This window comes from Aythya fuligula, chromosome 1 (genome assembly GCF_009819795.1).
Source record: "Aythya fuligula isolate bAytFul2 chromosome 1, bAytFul2.pri, whole genome shotgun sequence".
NCBI classification, from domain to species: Eukaryota; Metazoa; Chordata; class Aves; order Anseriformes; family Anatidae; genus Aythya; species Aythya fuligula.
In genome coordinates, this window is record NC_045559.1 from 89,107,215 (window position 1) to 89,126,705 (window position 19,491).

At 46.0% G+C, this 19,491-nt stretch overlaps 2 protein-coding genes across 8 annotated transcripts in view; one reads left to right on the forward strand and one right to left on the reverse strand.

Annotated features, from left to right (window-relative positions):
* Window positions 1–3,799, forward strand: part of ST3GAL6 (ST3 beta-galactoside alpha-2,3-sialyltransferase 6) — a 41,076-nt gene extending 37,277 nt beyond the window's left edge. For all 6 annotated transcript variants that reach the window (XM_032200162.1, XM_032200180.1, XM_032200189.1 and 3 more), the window contains 2 exons: window positions 685–837; window positions 2,488–3,799. In XM_032200162.1, coding sequence (XP_032056053.1) covers window positions 685–837; window positions 2,488–2,568 — 234 coding nt within the window. In that variant the 3' untranslated portion in view covers window positions 2,569–3,799. The remainder of the gene's footprint in view (window positions 1–684; window positions 838–2,487) is intronic.
* A 5,754-nt stretch (window positions 3,800–9,553) lies between these two features.
* COL8A1 (collagen type VIII alpha 1 chain) overlaps window positions 9,554–19,491 on the reverse strand; it is an 85,782-nt gene continuing 75,844 nt past the window's right edge. For both annotated transcript variants that reach the window (XM_032197622.1, XM_032197630.1), the window contains 2 exons: window positions 13,051–13,366; window positions 9,554–11,585 (listed from right to left, as the gene is read on the reverse strand). In XM_032197622.1, coding sequence (XP_032053513.1) covers window positions 9,679–11,585; window positions 13,051–13,363 — 2,220 coding nt within the window. In that variant the 5' untranslated portion in view covers window positions 13,364–13,366 and the 3' untranslated portion in view covers window positions 9,554–9,678. The remainder of the gene's footprint in view (window positions 11,586–13,050; window positions 13,367–19,491) is intronic.

The following is a 19,491-nucleotide window of genomic DNA, read 5'->3' on the forward strand; positions in this document are numbered from 1 at the left end:
AGTTTGCACGATTAAAACCTGTTTATTGCCTGCTCTTGGTATTTTAAGTTGCATTTACTTCTGAGCTTTCTTATTGTAGGGAGACATAAGCAATTTTATATAGTGTCCTTTCTTCTAATGAAAATAGTGGGAGAAGATCTAAAGCTGCCTTTTCATGAATTTCCCTGCTGAAAAAGTTCAAATATAGCCAAGTTAATACAGCTATAGTGCATGTTTTCAGTTTGGTGATAAAAAGATTTGAGACATGTCATACTCTGTTCACTGGGATCTTAGTCATCTAGAAACTTTCAGAACACATCTGATAACCCTGTCACATTTGATAGAGGAGAAACTGTCTCCAATGTATAGAAGTCTGACTGGTTTTGTGAAAGTAGGTTGCTGAGTGGTGGGGTGACAGGACCTTACTGGTGCCTCTGCTGAGGGACGAGCTACAGTACAGGCTCAGCTCTTGCTAGAAAAGCAGAAGATCTCAGGGAAGGCTGACACAGTAGGTATCCTGGCCATGGAAAAGCTGCAGGCAGCACCTTACTCCCTTATGAGACAGGAGGGGATCCAACCCCAAAACAAAATGTCTGTAGAAGAGCTAGGCTCCCTGTTTTTTTTTTCTGCCTTTTTTCTTAGCTTTGCTGTTCATGTCAAGCTGCCAGTTAATTTTGCATGCATGTTGTTTGTGTTCTCTTTTAGAAACCCAAGCACCCAACAACGGGGCTAATTGCCATTACACTAGCATTTCACATTTGTCATGAAGTTCACCTGGCAGGCTTCAAGTACGACTTCACTGACAGAAACAGTTCTTTGCACTACTATGGCAACGATACAATGTCTCAGATGATGCAGGTAAGGTGCACTTGTTCATGCTGAGGGGCATACTTTGAGAAACGCTGCTGGTAAGTGAGGAAGGCAATGCAGCGAGATAAAAACTTGGATTGCAGTTTAGAAAGGCCTCCCATCTTCTACTGGTTCAGCTGCTCATGGGTTAATGTTGTTTAAACTCACATCTCTTGCTTTTGTTTCTGAAAAATGTGGGTAACATTTGTCCCTTGAGCTACACCTTATTCTGTAACATCATCATTTGTGTACTCTGTTTTGCTTTAATGGTGTTCTTCCTAGGCTACGCAACTCTTGTTTGTAGAGACACATTGTCAGAACATGAATAGGCACTGTTCTTGTTTCAGTTCTTTGGTGGCTACTTGAAAAACTAGTCTTAGTTGCCAAATTTCTTTAATAAGAAAGAAGTAAAGGAGTTAAAATCTATAAACTTGCAGCTGGGGAAAGAGCTGAATTTCAGAATTGAAAAGTAGAAAAGAAAAGTAGCTCTTACAGAGGGATAGGAAGAGAAGGAAGTGCTTCCAGGAGGTGGAAGCCACAACTCACCAGGGAAGGAAGCAACAGGAGGCTGGCAGACATCAGGAGTGCCTTCTCCTCCTGCAGAGAAGTGTTTTTCTACAGCCATGCCTCTATTTTCTGTAATGTCTCTGCTCTTGCTTTCAGCTCTGTACTCTGAGCATCTTAGTCTCGGCCCTTTACATCAATGTGAACAGTTTTCTCATCCATATGCACACCTAGTATGGTGTGTTGGTTCCAACCAGGGCTTATTTTCTTTCCTCCTGCTTTTCTTGAAAATGTAGTATGGGGCAATGTCCATACGAGCCTCTCAAGTCTCTCTGATGAATCCTATGTGCCCTCTGCTCTGAGATAATTTTCCTCTGACACTGAACTCATGGTCATTTTCAGGTTCTTCTCTGCAGGTGCTTTGCTTTTTTTTCTTCTTTTTTGCCAATATACTCAAGACTTGGGTAAGGTTGATCACTAGTTGAATAGACATCTATAACTTTCCTAAAATCTGAGAAATTGAAACAGAAGCATTTACACTGAATTCATCTTATTTTTTTTTTTGATTCTGTGTCCAGTAAGCTTACCTGAAGCACGAGGTTCTTTGAATTCCCTGTAGTCCCCAGTGGATGTTTTGGATTTCCTTGTTCTGTCCTCCACTAACCTCAGTGGTCTCTTGATTATCTGGGGCCCTGCATGAGAGCACAGAAAATGGGTTGGTTTGGGCTTGTTAGAGCTGACTGGCAGGACACATTCAAGCTACAAATGTCTTGTGTGCTCTTTGAGAACCTGGGTTGAGCTTTGAGAATTACTCATTTTCTGACTGCTTGTGTTGTAAATGTCATTGTACTGCTGTTGCCTATAAGTCCAGGGAGGAGCTGGGAGAGTTGGTAAAGGAAGGGCTTCTGTCCTATGGGTTTGGTTTGTGTCCTAATAGAAAGTCTAGTCTAGTTTTGAGCAATGGGTTCACTCACCTGTTTTCCTGGGAGACTGTACTACAGCCAATCTAAGAAGTCTTTTCCCTGCTTCCCTGCTTCCTGCTCTTAGCATCTTCCAAGTAACACAAGTAATTAGAAGGAAAGAGCAACAAAGTGGTGCTTCTGATAATAAGTTGAATTTAATTTTTTTAATTATTATTCCCTCACATCTCTTTAGAATGAATACCATGACATCAGCGCTGAGCAGAAATTTTTGAAGAAGCTTATAGACAAGAACTTTGTGGTCAATTTGACGTGAAAGATGGAAAATATGAAGAACAATCACTATTTTCAAGATTCAAAAAAGTTTTATTTTTTTGTATGACACTTTTATTTTTTAAGTGCAACGTAACTGTTTACTGTTTAAAAGGAGCACAGAAACCTCACAAGGCAGAAGCTTCTTCTAAGCCTGAGGATAATGGACTGTTGCAAGCAGAGAACTGAATTTCTGTGAAGCTATTTAATAGTGGGGAAAAACATGACACTTTCAGCTGAAAGTATCAGGGATATAGAAAAAAAATGTGATCCACGTGACTTATTTATCAGCAAGAACTTTTTCCAACTGTTCAATTCTCTGGAATATCTTCCTTTTTAACATTGTCCTCCAAAAAGGTTACACTGTCAAGAGACTGCGAAGAGTGTTTAGGTAATAGATGGATGTAAAGTCTTGAATCTCTTGTAATCTCAAAGTGGCTTTAAAAACAATGCCTATAAATCATTACTGTGTCTGGGAGAAGGGGGAACATATAAAGCACACAGGCGTAAGTCTGTCCTACTCCTGAGCAGAGAACATCATCTTCAGTGAAGAAGCCACAGCCTGCACTGGTCATCAACTCTGAACTGCTGTCTGCGTGTGCCAAAGGTGAATACCCTTTGGTCTGATTTGTGGATTTGTTGGTATTGACAATGCTTGTGTTGTATCCAGTTTATGGAAAAACATACGCCCTGTGCTGTGCTTCCAATAAATTTTACAAGTTTTGACTTCTCTTAGAAAAAAGGGAGTTTGAAGACTGAAGATTTGTCTTAATTACTTGTCTGTTACTTCCTGCAAACCACAAGAGGAATGTGAGCTGGGACAGAGATGCAGAGTGTATCTTCCTGTTCACTTGTCACGTATCAAGATAATTTTTCCAGACTAGCATAATCCCCTTTTTCACATGCTGTAATGAATATCCGACTTCGAAATGCATCAATGTGAACAACTGTTCTTATTTTTGGTAGTGGAGCATGCTAGGGAACATTCAAGATGTACATCAGCTGAATTATCATTTGGCTTCTGCTAATCTCTTCCATTTTTACTTTTAGATTTAAAGAAAGTGGCTGAACTAAATTAGCAGTGGGAATTTACATGGGATTTTATGAAAGTACTTAATGGGATGGTTACGTTTCCTGTATTGATTTTTGTCTCAGACAGGCCTGCTGAATTAGTTGAATTTGTTAGGGAATGACCTTGACAACTATCAAAGATTAAATGAAAAAGTGAAATGCCATTCTAATTCTTTCATAGGATATATATACATGTATATCTTCCTTATTGTGTCAAGTTTGTTTGAAGATCTTTAGGTTATCTTGATCAATCACACCTAAAGAAAGCACAAAAGTTTGCTTCCAAAAAAAAACCACAAACAAAACAAAAAACACCTCTTCAATGTTGGTAGAAAAAAAGTCATTAGCACAGTATCATCTTTTTCAGGAACTGAGGATTACAAGCGTACTGAACAGCAACATAGAAGAGTAAGCATTGAAGTGACCAGAGATCAGTCTCATCCTTTTCCTATCTCTCTTGCAGAGTGCAATAGATATCTGAAAACTGCCTGTAGTTCTGGTCTTTTTCTTTAGCCCTTTGGTTCTGCCAGCTGGGAATTGCTGAGTGCAGCATGACTTGCAGGCAAACCTCACCCAAAGAAGAGGTGCCTTTTGCTGCATGGTATTTTCACTTAATGACTCCTGACTTCTGTTTGGTTTCAAGCAAATTGGATGCATTCAAAATAACTGAGGATGTCATAAAAATCTGCATCCCCCTTGTGGTACAGGCAGTGCCATGAGTGTGGCAGTTCAGCCACATCAAGTGATCCTGTGTGGGGTCAGTCCTTGTCCAGCTGGGTGCAGGGAGGGGAGGGGCATGCCAGAGGTGCTGGGGGCAGCGGGGCAGGTGCCTGTCCTGGCAGGAGTGTGGGAACCCAGAATTTCTTCACAAGGTGGTGGAAGGAGTCTTACTCAGTTATTCTTGAGTACAGCCTTCCCCCATCCCTTTTTTAACAGGCACATTTTTGAGGCTTTGAGAAGGGCTCTGCTTAAAAATCTGAACAGGAATAGGTGGGGTTATGTACCAGAAGGTAGTAATACTACTATGTTTAGCTCTACCATAATGTATTTCTCATGATTATTTCAGTTAGTAAGTTTTGTACATGACTGTATAGCACCAGGCCTGCAGTGATTTAAACTACTGACAACAGCAACTCCCCAGGAAAACAAAAATCCAAGGCAAGGTTTTTCATAAAGCTCACAACACTGACCTTTCTTTGCATGGAAGCCCCTAGCAGGTGTCTCACCATGTCGAGGGCAGAGCCAGGCAGAGGTGGGTGCATCCGCCCTAGGAACCTGGGGTTGCTCCCAGAGCCAGCCCTGGCTCCCCCAAGTGTTGTGGGGTGCCCCGCTGCTGTGGACTGCCTACCAGGGTACGGCCTCGTCCACCTGACATCCCACACCACGCTGACTGCAAGGACTTCTGTCCAGGAGAGCTGTTGCGTTTGCCCTCTCCATGCAGTGTCTGGTTCTTGTGATGGTGCTGGCTGTGTTTGTTGTTTTCCACGTGATTAGTGTGCTGTCTACCGGCATATATCCCTATCAGCTGCTCCTGCTTATTTCTTTTTAGTAAGTCTCCCCACTTGTACATCTTTCTCTTTTTGGCAATTAAACAGTACTCCTGTGGATGTTTTCTCCCTGCTTCTTTTTCTCCTGCAGGAAAGTTTGAGTCAGTGTAGGCTGAGGTTGCCCTCACAGGAGGGTGACTCAGTAAAGGTTAGAGCCAGGCCTGTTCGCTCGGGCCTGAGCCAAGAGTTAACGCTATTGATAAACCGTAGGGCAGTGTTTTTTGAAAGCACAGCCTGCTGGCTGCCAGCTCTTATCTTCAATAATAAGCTGTGAGCTACCTGATTCATTGTTTTTCCCCTGTAAGATGTTTTGGTAGGGTTCTGTGTATGCCAGCACTGCTTCGTCAGCCTCACTTCATGAGGTGGTTTTGTGCTGTTCTGCCTTGAGAACAGTTACTGCTTTTACATGGACTTGATGTAGGCAGGAATAACGCTGTGTACTCTGTCAGTAATGTCTCCAGATCATGGTGTCTATTTTATCTGGGCACATGTTTTCAAAAGTAGCTTGCAATATCAAAGATAAGGCTTGGGACTTTTTTAATAAAAAAAAATATTAATAAAAAGCAATAATGCTTACACCAACTATTTCAATCTCTTTGAGAGTGAGTTGATATTAAGATTTTCTCTTCCCATTTTTGTCATTCCTAAAGGCAAGGGTTCTGCACTGAAATTTTATTGTACTAGCTGCCCATTACGTTGATCACATCATCAGTGGTGAAGCTGTCATGTTTAAATCCCAGGGTGCTGCAGGCCTTATTTCCGTGTCTGGTAACAGCATAACTACGTAGGTGCCAGGTAATTTATGTGAAGTGTATTTCTGTATCAGTTGCAGATGGTTTCACCACTGCTTCTTCCCTTCACATTCTCCAGCAGTCTGCTGAAATTCAAGCCAGCATTGTACCTGCCACCCCCGTACAAAATGCTTCACCATCAGAGAGACCCAGCTCTAAAGTACCAACACGTACACACAGACACACACAGTCAGGTAACTTGCATCAGCCGAAGTTCTGTTTGGCTCAGACTTTTAGGGTGCCTGTTTGTTTTTGTCGGTATCTTTTCCTCTACTGTAATAATTAAGGGAAGTTCTGAGATATGTTGCAAGAAGGAAGGTGAGAAATTATTGCACTAAATATGAATTTGAGAGTGCTTAAAAGATTAAAAGAGTGCTTAAAACAAAACCATATTCCAGTGGCTCTGTGTTGAGAATAATACAGAATCACAATGTTGGTGTTTAATAATCAGTGTATGGTATTTCTTGTATCCTATGCCATGTTTCTCTTTTTTTTAACAGTGCCCTGTTAAAGTTAACACCTTAACTTTTAAGCAGAGTCTGATTTTTAAGAACATAGAAAGCTCGATGTCGGTTTCTGGTGTAGGTAATTATTTTATTTGCCATTTTTCTTAAGTTTTATATGCCTTTAAAGTGCCAACTGTATTTTGAAGACATTCTTAGAGTTTTTCAAGTGAAATTTTGAATGCTACAAATGGAAAAAAAATATTTTTCTGTGAATAAATTGTGTTAAAGATACTGCCCTCAAGCTTATTTTTGCAAGGCCCGTGCCGTGTGTGTGCCCAAGCCCATTATTAGTGCTGTGTAAAGTAAATAAGGGATTGTCAGATGGGGCATCGAGTTTCAAAATGGACTACTGTGGTTAGTAGGGCAAACAGGGCTGAAATTTTTTGAGCCCAGGTACAGTACCTGGACTGTGCTGCAGGTAGAAATATCACTCTTGACTCATTAAAATCACAGCTGGGACATGGTATTTGTGGGCAACGTCAAGACGAGCATCCTCCTGACATTGTTTGGTGGCTTTTTAATCTTACCAGCCTTACTGCCTTCTTTCAGGGGAATGTTAAGATAGATGTTTAACTAGGAAGATGTGTGTGATGAACGACTTTAGATTGTAAGAATCAACACTGATTTTAGTACTTCACTCATGTCATCTTTTCTCTTTCCTCCTGTGCAGTAAAAATGAGATGATGGGGAGCAGGGACCTGCTTAGCCAGCAGCCTCAGGGAGTCTGAGGGCAATTTAAAACAGTTGCCTGCCCCAAGTGGTGGGTATTCAATGCATTCGTTTTGGTATCAACCTTTCAGGAGTTCACCAGCTTGGAGGAAATGCCTATCTTTGAGGTGAGACCACCAGCTGCAATCCACTCTCTACAGTGGAGCGACAGATCATCACTGAGCTAGTCAGTGACAAACTGGTTGCCACTTTCACACCAGCTTTTTGCCACAGGAGAAAAAATGGGGCATGAGGAGATCAGCAGAATGGGAAAAGCTGTTCTCAAATGATCGGAAGAGCTGGGGCTGTAACAGGTGTCTTGAAGCCTGGGAAGCCCACAGCCAACTTTGGCTTTTTGGCTGAGTGCAACCACCCAACAACGCATCTCATAGCTATTTGAATTTTCATCTTCCCCACATCCTGCCCTCTGTGCCTTTTTAAGCTGCACTCCTACACGTGCTACTGTCCCCAGTCCATAACACCTGCTCCTTGTCGAACCCTTGCTCTGTGTAGTGCACTAGGAATGTGCCATTGCCCTCGTGGGAGCCTCTTGCACCCCAGATTCCTCTGGGTCCACAGCTGCTGCCTCCTGCTAAATGCAACGCTAGGACAATGCCTTCCTCTCAGGGAGTTAAGGTAAGTCTTGTCAGCAGGGAGGAAACAAAGAAAAATCTACGTATTTATATATAGATTTGCTTTTTCATATCACATTGTCAGTGGCTTCAGAGGGTCCTTGTAGTCTGATACATGTATTTTGTGGCTTGAATGTTCATTCTAATAACCCTCATTAATGAAGAGAGGATTTTTTTTAAAGATATTTAATAAGATATTTTTTTTCAAATCAGTACAAAAATTTTAAATACAAAATTATTTGCTTTTGACATATCTCATATATTCTGGAAACATACCCAAGTCACCAATGCCTGGTAAGCTGTCCATCCGTTCCTGCCAACGTTCCATAAAATTTCTGAGATAAAGCACCACATTATATCACTGGAGTCCTTAGTCAATGTTAGACTGCATTAAACTCTGCACTTAAATAACAGTAATGCCAGTTAAATCCAATTTTAGTTCTGCATGAAAAATCTAGTTCATTTTTTGAATCAAAAGCAGTAGCATTAGCTAAGACATGGAAGAAGTGAGGAGTATTTGACTCTTTCAACTAACGTAAGTGTGTGATGTGCAGCACTGTACAGGGAAACACAGAAAAGGACACTGTCATTTTTAAATTAATACTCTTGAGGTGAGATTAGCACCATTGATGAACAGACAGTTCTTGCATAAAAGTTGCTTTTCCCCACATACAGAAAAGATTGAGGCCTCTGCAGATTCTCCTAGACAATTGGTAACATATAAATAAGGATTGGAAATCAGCTTTTATGTAAAATGAAGTTGTTGGATAAATTTTTATGGTCAGTATTGCTGGTAAAGTTATTGATTGATCTCAGACAATGAATTAGTTAATTAGCAAGCAGAGCTACTTCTGCTTTGCCTAGTCATCGAAGAGTAAACTGATTTAATTTTGGCTGAGTGGCAGAATACCTGTATCTTATAACAAGCCAGACAGACTGCAGGTTTTTAGCATGAATACAGGAATTGAAGCAAATTTATACGACCCTGCTGCATTGCCACATGTCAGCCAAGATGTCTTAATCATGTGGCATAAAGCAAATTTTTAAATTTTGTGTGATCTACCTCATCTGCTTCAACAGTGCAAATGCAGATGGAGGCTTTTTGGGTGCATTTGGAGGTGAACCCAGTGCCCACTGGAGTCAGGCACCCATCTGAGTCCAAAAACCCCTGGAGAAAGCTCTCAGGGAATGGTTATGCCATCAGTATTCCTTTTCCATAATAAACAAATTGTTTAGGAAAACAAAACAAAACAAAAACCTGCAGGACTATCTTACACGGGAAGAGAAATAAAGATCTCCAGCTAAAAGAACCTCTGCCTGTCTGGCAGCCCTTCTGTAAAAAAAAAAAAAAAAAAAAAAAAAAAAAGCAACCCCCACAAAACCAAACCAAACCAACCCACCACCAACAACCCCCCAAACAAGTAAAAAGCCACTCAATTTTCCCATGTAATTTGAGATTGACCTACTATGTTTTCAGTCACTGTTTTTCATCTCATAACTGTGATCAATGCATCAATTAAATATGCAACAGGAGAGTGACGTAAACTGATTTGAACCTTAGTATTGCATTATTGTGAATGAAATGAAGCATGGCGTCACAGAAATATATAATGTACAGCTAATATGTCCCCCTTGGGTGCAAAACGACTGTTTATGAACCTGATACACACCTTTAAATATGTTCACCACACTTTTTTTTTTTTTATATCTAGCTGTGCATAATGTTAAACTTTGTATTTTTTTTTTGTACAAGATGGTCCGAAACAGTCATTAAATGCATCTTTCATGGTATAAGAGTTTTAAGCGGAGAAGAAAGGTTTAGATTTGTATGTGTGTGTGTGACTGTCTGGTTTTTGTTTTTACATGGGATACAATAAATATCCTGAAAAAGACGAATGCACGTATTGCCCAGCATAGAGTCCTGCTGCCTGTTCGGATGGCATTTGAACGTAAACCTTGTCTCCGTGCATCAGCTGAACGACGGCACTCCCGGAGGCTTGGTCCAGGAAGCCCTTCTTGTACTCGTCGTAGGTGTACATCAGCGGCTCGTTGTTCTTGAACAAAGCCACCCAGACGCTGGCCCCTTTACAGTGAACATGGTAGGCGAAGTAGTAGATCCCGGGGATCTCGCAGGTGAAGATCCCTGTCGCGGGGTTGTAGTTCTGCCGGCCGTTGTAGAGGAGTTTGTCGAACTTCACGGGCACGCCGACCCGGGGGAAGGGGGTGAGGAGCTCCGCCGTGAACGCGGGCATCTCGTAGACGGCACCGGCGGCCTTGCCCTTCTTGCCCGCGTAGCCGTAAGGGGGCTTGACGCCATCTATCCCCGGCCCCACCTCGGGCAGGTACTGTCCCACAGCCGGCGGAGTTGGGGGGATGATCACTGGGGGGCCAGGTGGCCCGGGAGGGCCGGGGGGCCCCTGGAGGCCGGGCTGGCCAGGGGGTCCAAGCGCCCCGGGCTTTCCCGGGGGGCCCTGCAGCCCTGCAGCCCCAGGTTTGCCCATGCCAGGGAAGCCGGGGGGGCCGGGCTGGCCGGGTTCCCCCTTGGCCCCAGGTAGTCCTGGGGGGCCAATGGGGCCACTGGGCCCTGCAATGCCTGGGATCCCTGAGGGGCCCTGAAGCCCCTGGGCGCCGGGCAGCCCCGGCTCGCCCTTCGGCCCCACGAGCCCAGGGACGCCCGGCAGCCCCGGCAAGCCCTTGTGCCCGGCTTCCCCCTTGGGCCCCGTGGGGCCTGGCAGCCCCCGCAGCCCGGGGGCTCCCACTTCCCCGGGGAAACCTGGCTTCCCGGGGAACCCCTGCAAGCCGGGTTCACCCTTGGGGCCCACAGGTCCCGGTGGCCCCACGGCGCCGCCTTCTCCCTTGGGTCCTGGGAAGCCCGCAGCACCGGGGGGGCCCATGATGCCTGGCAGGCCTGGTTGGCCTGGTTCTCCCGGAGGCCCCCCCATGCCGGGTGGCCCCGCGTGCCCTTTTTCCCCCTTGGGCCCCAGGGGGCCGGGCAGGCCGCCCACCCCACGCTCACCTTTGGGCCCAGGGAAGCCCGGCTTCCCAACCCCGGGGAGGCCAGGGGGCCCTGGCAAGCCTGGCAAGCCTTGCTCCCCCTTGCCTCCTGGGAAGCCCGGCTGGCCAGGGATGCCGTCTTGGCCGGGTTTGCCCACCCCAGGCACGCCGGGAGGGCCTTGCATCCCAGGGACCCCCGGGGGTCCCTGTGGCCCCAGCTCGCCTGGTGGGCCAGGCTTGCCCAGGGGACCCTGCGGTCCTGGGAACCCCACCATCCCCGGCTTGCCGACCCCTGGCAGACCCACGGGGCCAGGGGGGCCGGGCAGCCCGGGTGGGCCCTTCAGTCCTGGCAAACCCGGGATCCCGACACCCTTCTCCCCTTTGGGACCAGGGATCCCGGGGGCCCCTGGGGGCCCCTTCATCCCAGGTTCACCCTTAGGTCCTGGCTGTCCCTGCAGCCCTGGAGCACCCGCTTTCCCTATTCCTGGAAGCCCGTGAGGTCCCGGTGGTCCCTGTGGTCCCGGTATCCCCATGGGCCCGACCTCTCCCTTCGGTCCCATCTCCCCTCTTGGCCCTGGTGGCCCCATCACCCCTGGTTTCCCAGGCATCCCTGGCAAACCCGGCTTCCCAATTCCTGGATATCCTTGTGGACCTGGTTTTCCTTTGGCTCCTGGCACACCATGACCTGGTAATCCTGGTGGCCCTGGTGGTCCTCTTGGTCCAGGCTCACCAGGGGGACCTTGCTCACCCCTCAAGCTGCGCACAGGCATTTCTGGGTTGGGGAGGAAAGAAATAGGGAAAGGGGGGGGGAATAGAGAAAAAAGGTGAATGTAATCACATCTCTTGAAAAACACAAAGGTAATTTTAAACTGAATGTGCTTCTTATGGTACCTCTTGTTTTTGTGGTAGGTGGAAAAATCGAACTGGCCAGAAAATTACTGGCTGATGTTTGTAATTAAGAGGATGTTCTTGCTGTTTTGCATACTCCAAACTTGCGTGTGTATTTCTGTTTATATGAAATACTTGTTTTGCATCCTCTTCGCTTATTTTTTGTCACGTAAAAGCCATTTAGTAGTGTTTCCATGTATATGATATTAAGCAGTGAAATCTGCCTATTGTCCCATATTGCTATATGAGTTTAAGAGGAATGCAGGAGCTGCTCAGTGTGCTCATGCGATAGGAGTACTTCACCCTTAAGAGGTGAAGTAACTTGTTGGAGGGGCCCTGCTTGTTGTAGGGGCTTACATTAGCAAGAATTCCTTGATTAACATCATTAAAATAAGGTTGAAACAGTACAAAGTTTAAGTCTGGTATGACTTGCCTTTTCAACAAGGCTTTAGTTCACATTAAAATGTTACTGGAAACCTACAGCCTTACCTGGCATTGCTAAGCTCTCAAAAGTTTTTGGCATAGCCATGGCTAATTAGATCTCCCTCTAAACACTTCACAAAAAGCTTTTTATGGTCCCAAACCACATTTTTATTTGTGTGTGACCATTTGACATTTCAGGTTGAGGTGAGGGAGATGCTGCCTGGGAGCGGTTGTGCTAGGGGCAGGTTGCTTTTCAAGCTGCAGACTTCTGCATGTAGTGGAAAGTCTGGTTCTCTCCTGCTCTAAAATTGAAGAAGTGAGAGCTTTGGGATATGGAGGAAGGAGACAGATGAGGTTTCAGGGCAAGGGAATTGACTGTTCTCTGAGAGGCAGAAACCCTCTCTCTCTGCACATTTTGCATTTTATGCATGTAGAAAACCTTTGCTTACAAGACAGGTTGGTTTTACTACAGTGAGTCGTGCTTGTTTAGGCACTCCAAAAACAGGCCCTGAAATCCTCCATTTCCCACTGAAGCCAGTGGAAGCTGTGATTACTCTGGACCTTTAGAAAGGCAGAGAGTTAACCAGCTGGGCTGAGGCTGCACATACACTTGCTGTGCCCACAAGGATTGTATGACACTGGACATTACAGGTCTGGACATTTTTAGTTGCTTTCTTAAATATTTTAGTACTTTCCAAACTTCTTTTACTGAACTCTGAAAGTGCTTGTTTGTGCAGACTTGAGCAGCAACACCCTGTATGTTCAACATGTTAGTCCCATGGTTAACCTACAGAAAGATGACTTCAGGAATCAAAAGAGCAAACCTACGCTACATCCAGCCAGCAGCAGCCTGTTCACCCATGGGCAAACACTGCCATGGGCAGCCATGTGTGTCCCCGTGCAGGGCTGATGAAGAGCCCGCTTACCTTTTTCTTTCTTGGGAGCCATGTCCTTGCCGAGCAGAGGCACCTGTGGCACCTCCTTCATGTACTGAGGCAGGTGGGGATACTCCTTGCCGTACTGCATGTGTGGCACCTCCTTGCCCATGTGCTGCATCGGGATGCCTTCTTTGCCCAGCGGCATGTGAGGTACTTGTTGTCCGAGGGCTTGGTACTGAGGCACCTGGGGTGGCAGCTGCTTGATGCCATAGTAGACGCCGCCCTGAGTGGACCTCACCAGCTGTAGGTAAATGGCAACAGCCACCGCCAGTAGCTGCACGGGGACCAGCAGCACAGCCATAACCTGTGGAAGAAAACAGCAAAACCCACAGTTGGCAGAAAATTGTTTTATATTAGGCTTGGTTCATCACCTAGAGCTAGCACTGTGGGCCTGGATGGCGGGAAGCACGGAGTGCCCAGGTGAGGAGAGTGTGTGAGTGGCTGCAACTGGGGGTGAGCTCGTGGGGCGCTGCAGGCATCGGGCCCTCAGGGGTTGTCTGGTGTTGTCCCCACTCGCAGCTGTAGGGCTCGGTGCAAGTACCAGGAGTGCTGGCACTGGCCATCAGAGAAGCCTTGTCTCTCTGGTGTTGTGAGGGTTATGGACCGGGTGGTGATATCTCACTCAGTTCTTGTGTTCTGCTCCTGCTCTGAGTTCCCCAGTAGTTTGCCTTAGCAGAGCATTTAGGGAAAGGCTTGTTCGTCTTTTAAAATGTCTCTTCCTCACTTTGTTCTGTGAAATCTAATAACTTAAAGGAAATTCGGATATGATTGTTACTGAGGGAGGGTAAACTTAAACCGTGCAGGATACTGTGATTCCTCCGTTTTCCTATTAGCGTTTTTCAAGAAGCTTTCTCCCCACAGATGTTGTAACAGCACTGTTGTCGTTAAAACAACCGGCAGAAAGTTAATGTTTTTCTATCAGGACCAGTCACCAACCCCACGGTGTGCTGCCCGCAGCCGCTGGGTGGAGCACGCGCCACACGGCTTCCCGCCCAGCAGCGCCGTGTGGCGAGGGGACGCGGAGCCGAGCCCACAGGGGCACCCAGACCCCAAAGGGCAGCCGCTCGCCCTCGTTCAGCAAAGCATTTCAGCACGGACTTCATCTCCAGTGAGGTCTGTGTGGGTCTTCGCCCCCGGCTCGGTGCTTTGCCGTGTGGTGAAGGGATGGGCGTGAGGTACGCGGAGTCCCTGCCCCACAGCTTGAGCGCCCTTCAGCCCCAAGTGACCTCTTTGGGGTCTCTTCTGTCAGCTTTTCTATAATCCTTTCTTCACCAGACCTAACCACTGGCTAAAGCCTCGGCTGCCTGTAGGGTAACACCTGCCTCAATGTGCAGGGAAAATCCCAACTGCTGGAGAGCTTTGCCTGTGCTGTGGTGGAAAAGCACCGCTTGTGTGGGGAGAGAAATGCAGTGAAACCTTGGGAAGAAAAACAACAGAAGGTGTTGGATAGTTTGGGGCTGTTGTTAAAGCCTATAAGTATGAGGGGGCAGGGTGGACTTTGAAGAATGAGGTTATTAAATTAGTGCCTTGCTACTTTGCTGTTCTGGTGGCCAGTTTTTTCCTTTTTTTCTTTTTAAAAAAATAAATTGCTTCAGTGGAATAAGTGAAGAGGGAAATAGGTAAAATTCCTTCAGATTTAATTTTTCTCTTTGTTTGTATAGCAAGATGTGGTTTTTGTGCGCAAGTGGGAGCTATTTGAAGTAATTGAAAAAAATTCCTACGGGGAGACACCAGTCTCCCCACAGAGGAGAGAAAACCAAACCTCCCGTGCTTGCCACCGAGCCCCTGGCCCTGCCAAGCCTAATGCAACGCACCTGCAGCTCTACAGGCACAGGGGGTGTTTCTGTGTGCGTGCGTGGAAATTTTGAGGGCAATCAGGCAAGAGCTTGGAGAGATAGGAAGGCTCCAGAAAATGAGGTGACCTCACTGCATCTGCGTTTCCTTTAAATTTTTTTTTTTCCACTCATCATAACCAAAACAGTGTGGCCTGGAAATGACAGATTGCTTCTAATCTATTGACTTTGGCCGGGGCCGGTGCCTGTGAGGTGGAAGGTGGGGGTTTATTTACTGAGCGACCTCGGGCTAGATGGGACTTGGCCGACGTCTTCGTGGGAGGAGGTCAGCGTCTCCCGGCAGCCCCACGCACGCTGTCTGGGGCTCGGGATCCGCCACAGGTACCTGGGAAGGGACACGCTGGGTGCTGGCCGTACAGCCCAGAGAAGGGGGTCTGGCAAAATTAACTTTGATGAGGAATGAGGTGAAGCTGTGTGCTGTTGCTCGCCACCTCCCCATAATGGGCTACAGCTCTTGGGGACTGTCCTGGTAAGGCAAGCCTGACCTAGAGCACAAAGCATCCCTGGGGATGTCTTCAGAGCCAAAGTTCATTGTCTCTCATCCTGCTTGGCTTCTCTGCAAAGTCCCTTAGGTGCTTGGACAGGGAAGCTGGAGGTCTCTTTCTGCCCTGCAGTTTGTTTCGGAATGCCTGGATGTACTGCTCTCTAGTTGTGTGAAGACCTCACTAGGAAGCTATCAGCATCTTTAAAAGCCTAAAAGCTACTGGAAACCTTGGTCTTCGTTTTTAAAAGAAGTGTATAGATCCTAAACATTGGACAGGTCTGTCAGAGCTTATGAATAGCAAAAGTAGACCGATAGCAGTGACAACAGAGTAAGGACAATATCAGAGCAAGGAGGAGAAAAATACGTGCTAAAGATGCAGCCAAAGTGTAAGACTTCCCGCACCCTTCACCCATATCTCAACAATTTTGGGATGGCCTCCAAACGCATTGGTGTAGTGTGATCCAAAGTGCTTTCAAAGGTATCTGTCAGCAGCACGATAAGCTAACTTTGGAACAGGATTTTCCTGGGCTTCTGGCAGAAAGCAGTGAGAACGTGTCTACGTGTTTATGGCAGGTAAATCCTTAACTGCTTGAATGTCTGAAGAACGAGGGAGGACAAGCTGCTGTCTTCACGCACAGCCCAGCACATGTCTCTCCTGCTCCAGCAGATGTGGTGTGGCACGTCATTTTGCTGCCATCGTTCAGATTAAGACACAGTAAATATTTTGCTTTACCTAGGGTGGGGCAAGCAACTTGAGGGCAAAGAAAAATTATCCCAAACCACAATGTTCAACTGCTTGTGTGTGAACACGTGTGGCACTCTCTGTGGGTGAGAGAGAGTCCCTGGAAAAAAAAATACGCAGTTTTACGGGCAAAGCTCAAGTGAGAACATTTCTCAATAATCTCCTTGGTAGAGCTTTTCTCCTGAGAAAACTAGAAAGGACCTCCCTCTGGCTGTTTGTGTTTGTCAGCAGAAACTGAAGACAAAACAAAATGTACCAGCAGTCATAATTCTTAAATTAGTGTGAAGAAATAATGGCTGTTTTAGCCTAATTGGGTGAAGAATGTATGGAAAGAGTGAAGCCCGTCTGCATGGGACTTGAAATCATAGGTGGTCTTGCGAAGGGTGGAAGCCAGACTTTGATTAATTGGTTGTTACAGGGAAGCTCTGCAACCAATTTTCAGGTTAAATACATGTAGAACTTACCAGTGTCTCAGAACCTGGAAGCTGCTTGCCCCAGGGCTAGCTCTGTTGGCTTAATTTGCCACAGCCTGTGAAGTGCTGTGTTTCCCAAAGGTGCACAGGGCGCACTGAGCATACCTCAGGGACCCAAACTCTTCTGCCCTGGGGTCCTTTCCATGGGGGCTCCCTAAAGCTGTGGGACTCGCTCCCTGCTGCATGGAGTGCGCGGACTGCCAGCACTTGGGTTTCCACATGGAAAGGAGCACCAGAAAACTTGCAAAGTGAGCCTCCCAGTGACTCTGGAGAGTTTGTGCCCAGAAGAGTGCTACTAAAAACGTTTGGTGCCAAAAAGCTATGTTCTATGAGATGATTTTGGCTTGAGATCAAGAGTGCTTAGGAACATAGCTACTTTTGGAGTATCCTAGATATCCTTGATCGCATTACCAAGTATTACAGTGGCGTACCCAGGGATGGCTCTTATCTTGGGGTGTCCGATCCCACCTGGAACCCCACAAACCTCACTGAAGTCTCTCCCTGTCACACAGAGGCACGCAGGGAAGCAGAGTGCCAAGCCAGCAGCAAACAACGTAACCCAGCCAGCAAGGAGAAGCACAGCTGCATGGCAGAGTGCTGGCAGGTCCAGATGCACAGCAGCCCTCTGCAGAGATTTCCGTGGCTCCCAGCTCACAGACAGAGGTATGTGGCATCCCAGGTTGAGGCAAAAAAGAGCTTGCAAGAGGTGATAGCCATTTTCTATTTTCCTTTTTAGTGTTACTTTGGTAACAAATAGCCTATACTGTTACTGTTTATATGAGGTTGTTCCTTAAACCTCTGTGTTACACCTGCAAACACATGCACTCCCCATGCATCCCTATACTTTTCTTTTAATGTCCTGACCCGCTCTAAAGCATTAAATTAAATCAATGAGTATATCTTTTTTCCCGTTTGTAAACCAATTCTAACCCAGCTAGCTTTCTTCTAAGAATTTTTTCACAAAATTCACAGAAAAAAAGAGCAGCCGTAAAGCCTTTAATTCCTGTGGTTGCTCAGCACCAGTGGCTGAGTGTGACTACGACTAGGGAATACTTTTATGCTTTTTTATGTCAAAAGTCAAGTACGTGGGCTTCTCCTTCCTGGAAGCACCATGGCAATGTGCACGTGACTTGAGCAGTCATCTTCCTAGCACATTGTTGTCCACAGTTTTCAGACTTGATTTCAAAACTTAATCTCAGCTAAAATTAATCTCTGCAACATTAGTCCTTAACTCCCTTGAGGACTTGTTTTTTTTTGTATATCGCCAAATACTTTCCGAATGGATTTGGGGAGGCATTGTACTGCACAGAAATTGAATTTCAATGGCAACTCGCATTTTCAGGGGCAGGAGAAACTGACAGCCTTCTGCTTGCCAAAGAATTTTGTTTGCTCAGTGCTTAGGGTGCCACTTAATACACACATTACCACTTCAAGGTAAGAAAACTCTTCTGCCTTTCTGTGCCAAGCAGGGTTTTATGTCATTTGAACAGATGTTTTCAAATTTGCAATCAAACTAATTAAACTCCTAATTTAGAGGTTTTCTTTTTGTATGTTCAGTTGCAATCCACATATAAACAGGAAGTGAGGGCAACAAAATGTAACTTGGCACAAATTTCCCCTCAAAGTTCCATAACACAAATTGAGACTAGCTCTACCAATTTAATCTTATTTTCGGTGGTAGAGAGCACAAGGGCTGGGGGAGACAGCAACCCTGTGCGCGGGCTGCGTCGCGCTGCCAGGAAGAAATGTTTCTTCCATGCCAGTTTTAGACTGTCCTTCATCATTTGGCTTCTGACAGTGTCTGCAGTGTCACTGGGGCGATGCCTGCTTCCTTAGTGGGTGAAGAGTTTATCTTCCTAAAGTGCCTGCATACTCAGCAGGGAGGAAAGATCACGGCTAACTGGGATTTGTTAAATGCAGCCCTGCATTCTTGTCTCTTGTGAAACTCTCCCACAAAGATCAGGTTTGTTTATTTCCCCCCCCCCCTCCTTTTCACTGCCTCCTCCAAGGAAACAAAGTAGTGTTGAGTGTCTGTGCTCCATTTGAGTTGCTGAGGAACAGCTATTGTTCAGTATGTTAAAAATAAATTAAATCATTTTGCTCAAGGTCTAACAACTGTGTCTGATTATCATGTGGTATTTAGTAAATCTAAGACAGTCATAGGACAGTCAAGGATTGTCACAGTGAACATTTGAAAATGCACATATGCATAAACCTGCTGCTGATGGGGAATATTCAATATGTCATGGATGCTATTTCTTTTTTTTAATTCAAATTGGTGCCTCAAGTTGCTTTCTTAGAGAAGTGTGAAAATATCTAAATGGCTTAATCGTAAAAACAGATTATAATCTATAAACTGCCTTTGGCTTCAGTGGTAATTATACAATCTCTTCTTGCACTGCCTGGGGAGATATCTTCATTTATCTGTTTATAAATCTGTTTCCAAAGATGAAGCAACTGTTTCTGCTCCGATCTTTTTCCAAATTGACTAGTACATGTGCTCAGGCTGGACGGTGATCCATCCATCTGGGTGCGAATGGCACCATTCAGCTTGTCCCATTTCTTACTTTCAAACAGTGTATATTTGTGTGCGTGTGTCTGTATCTGCATACGTATGAAAACACCTGTCTGCACGCAGATATTTATGGTGCATGGATGTGAAAACACACACATCCTTTGCCTTCTCCCTGCACCCAGTCTGCTGCAAACCCGCCCGGGGGCAGCCAGGCAGCCATCTCCTGCTCGGTGTGACTTTGGGCAGGAGGAAACAGGCACCTCCACCACCCCGGCTCCCAGGCACCGGGCCCAGCTGATGCAACAAAAGCCCCAAGCTCTGGATTTAGGGCATGCAGAAGTGGCCCTGCCTTGCCCTGTGGC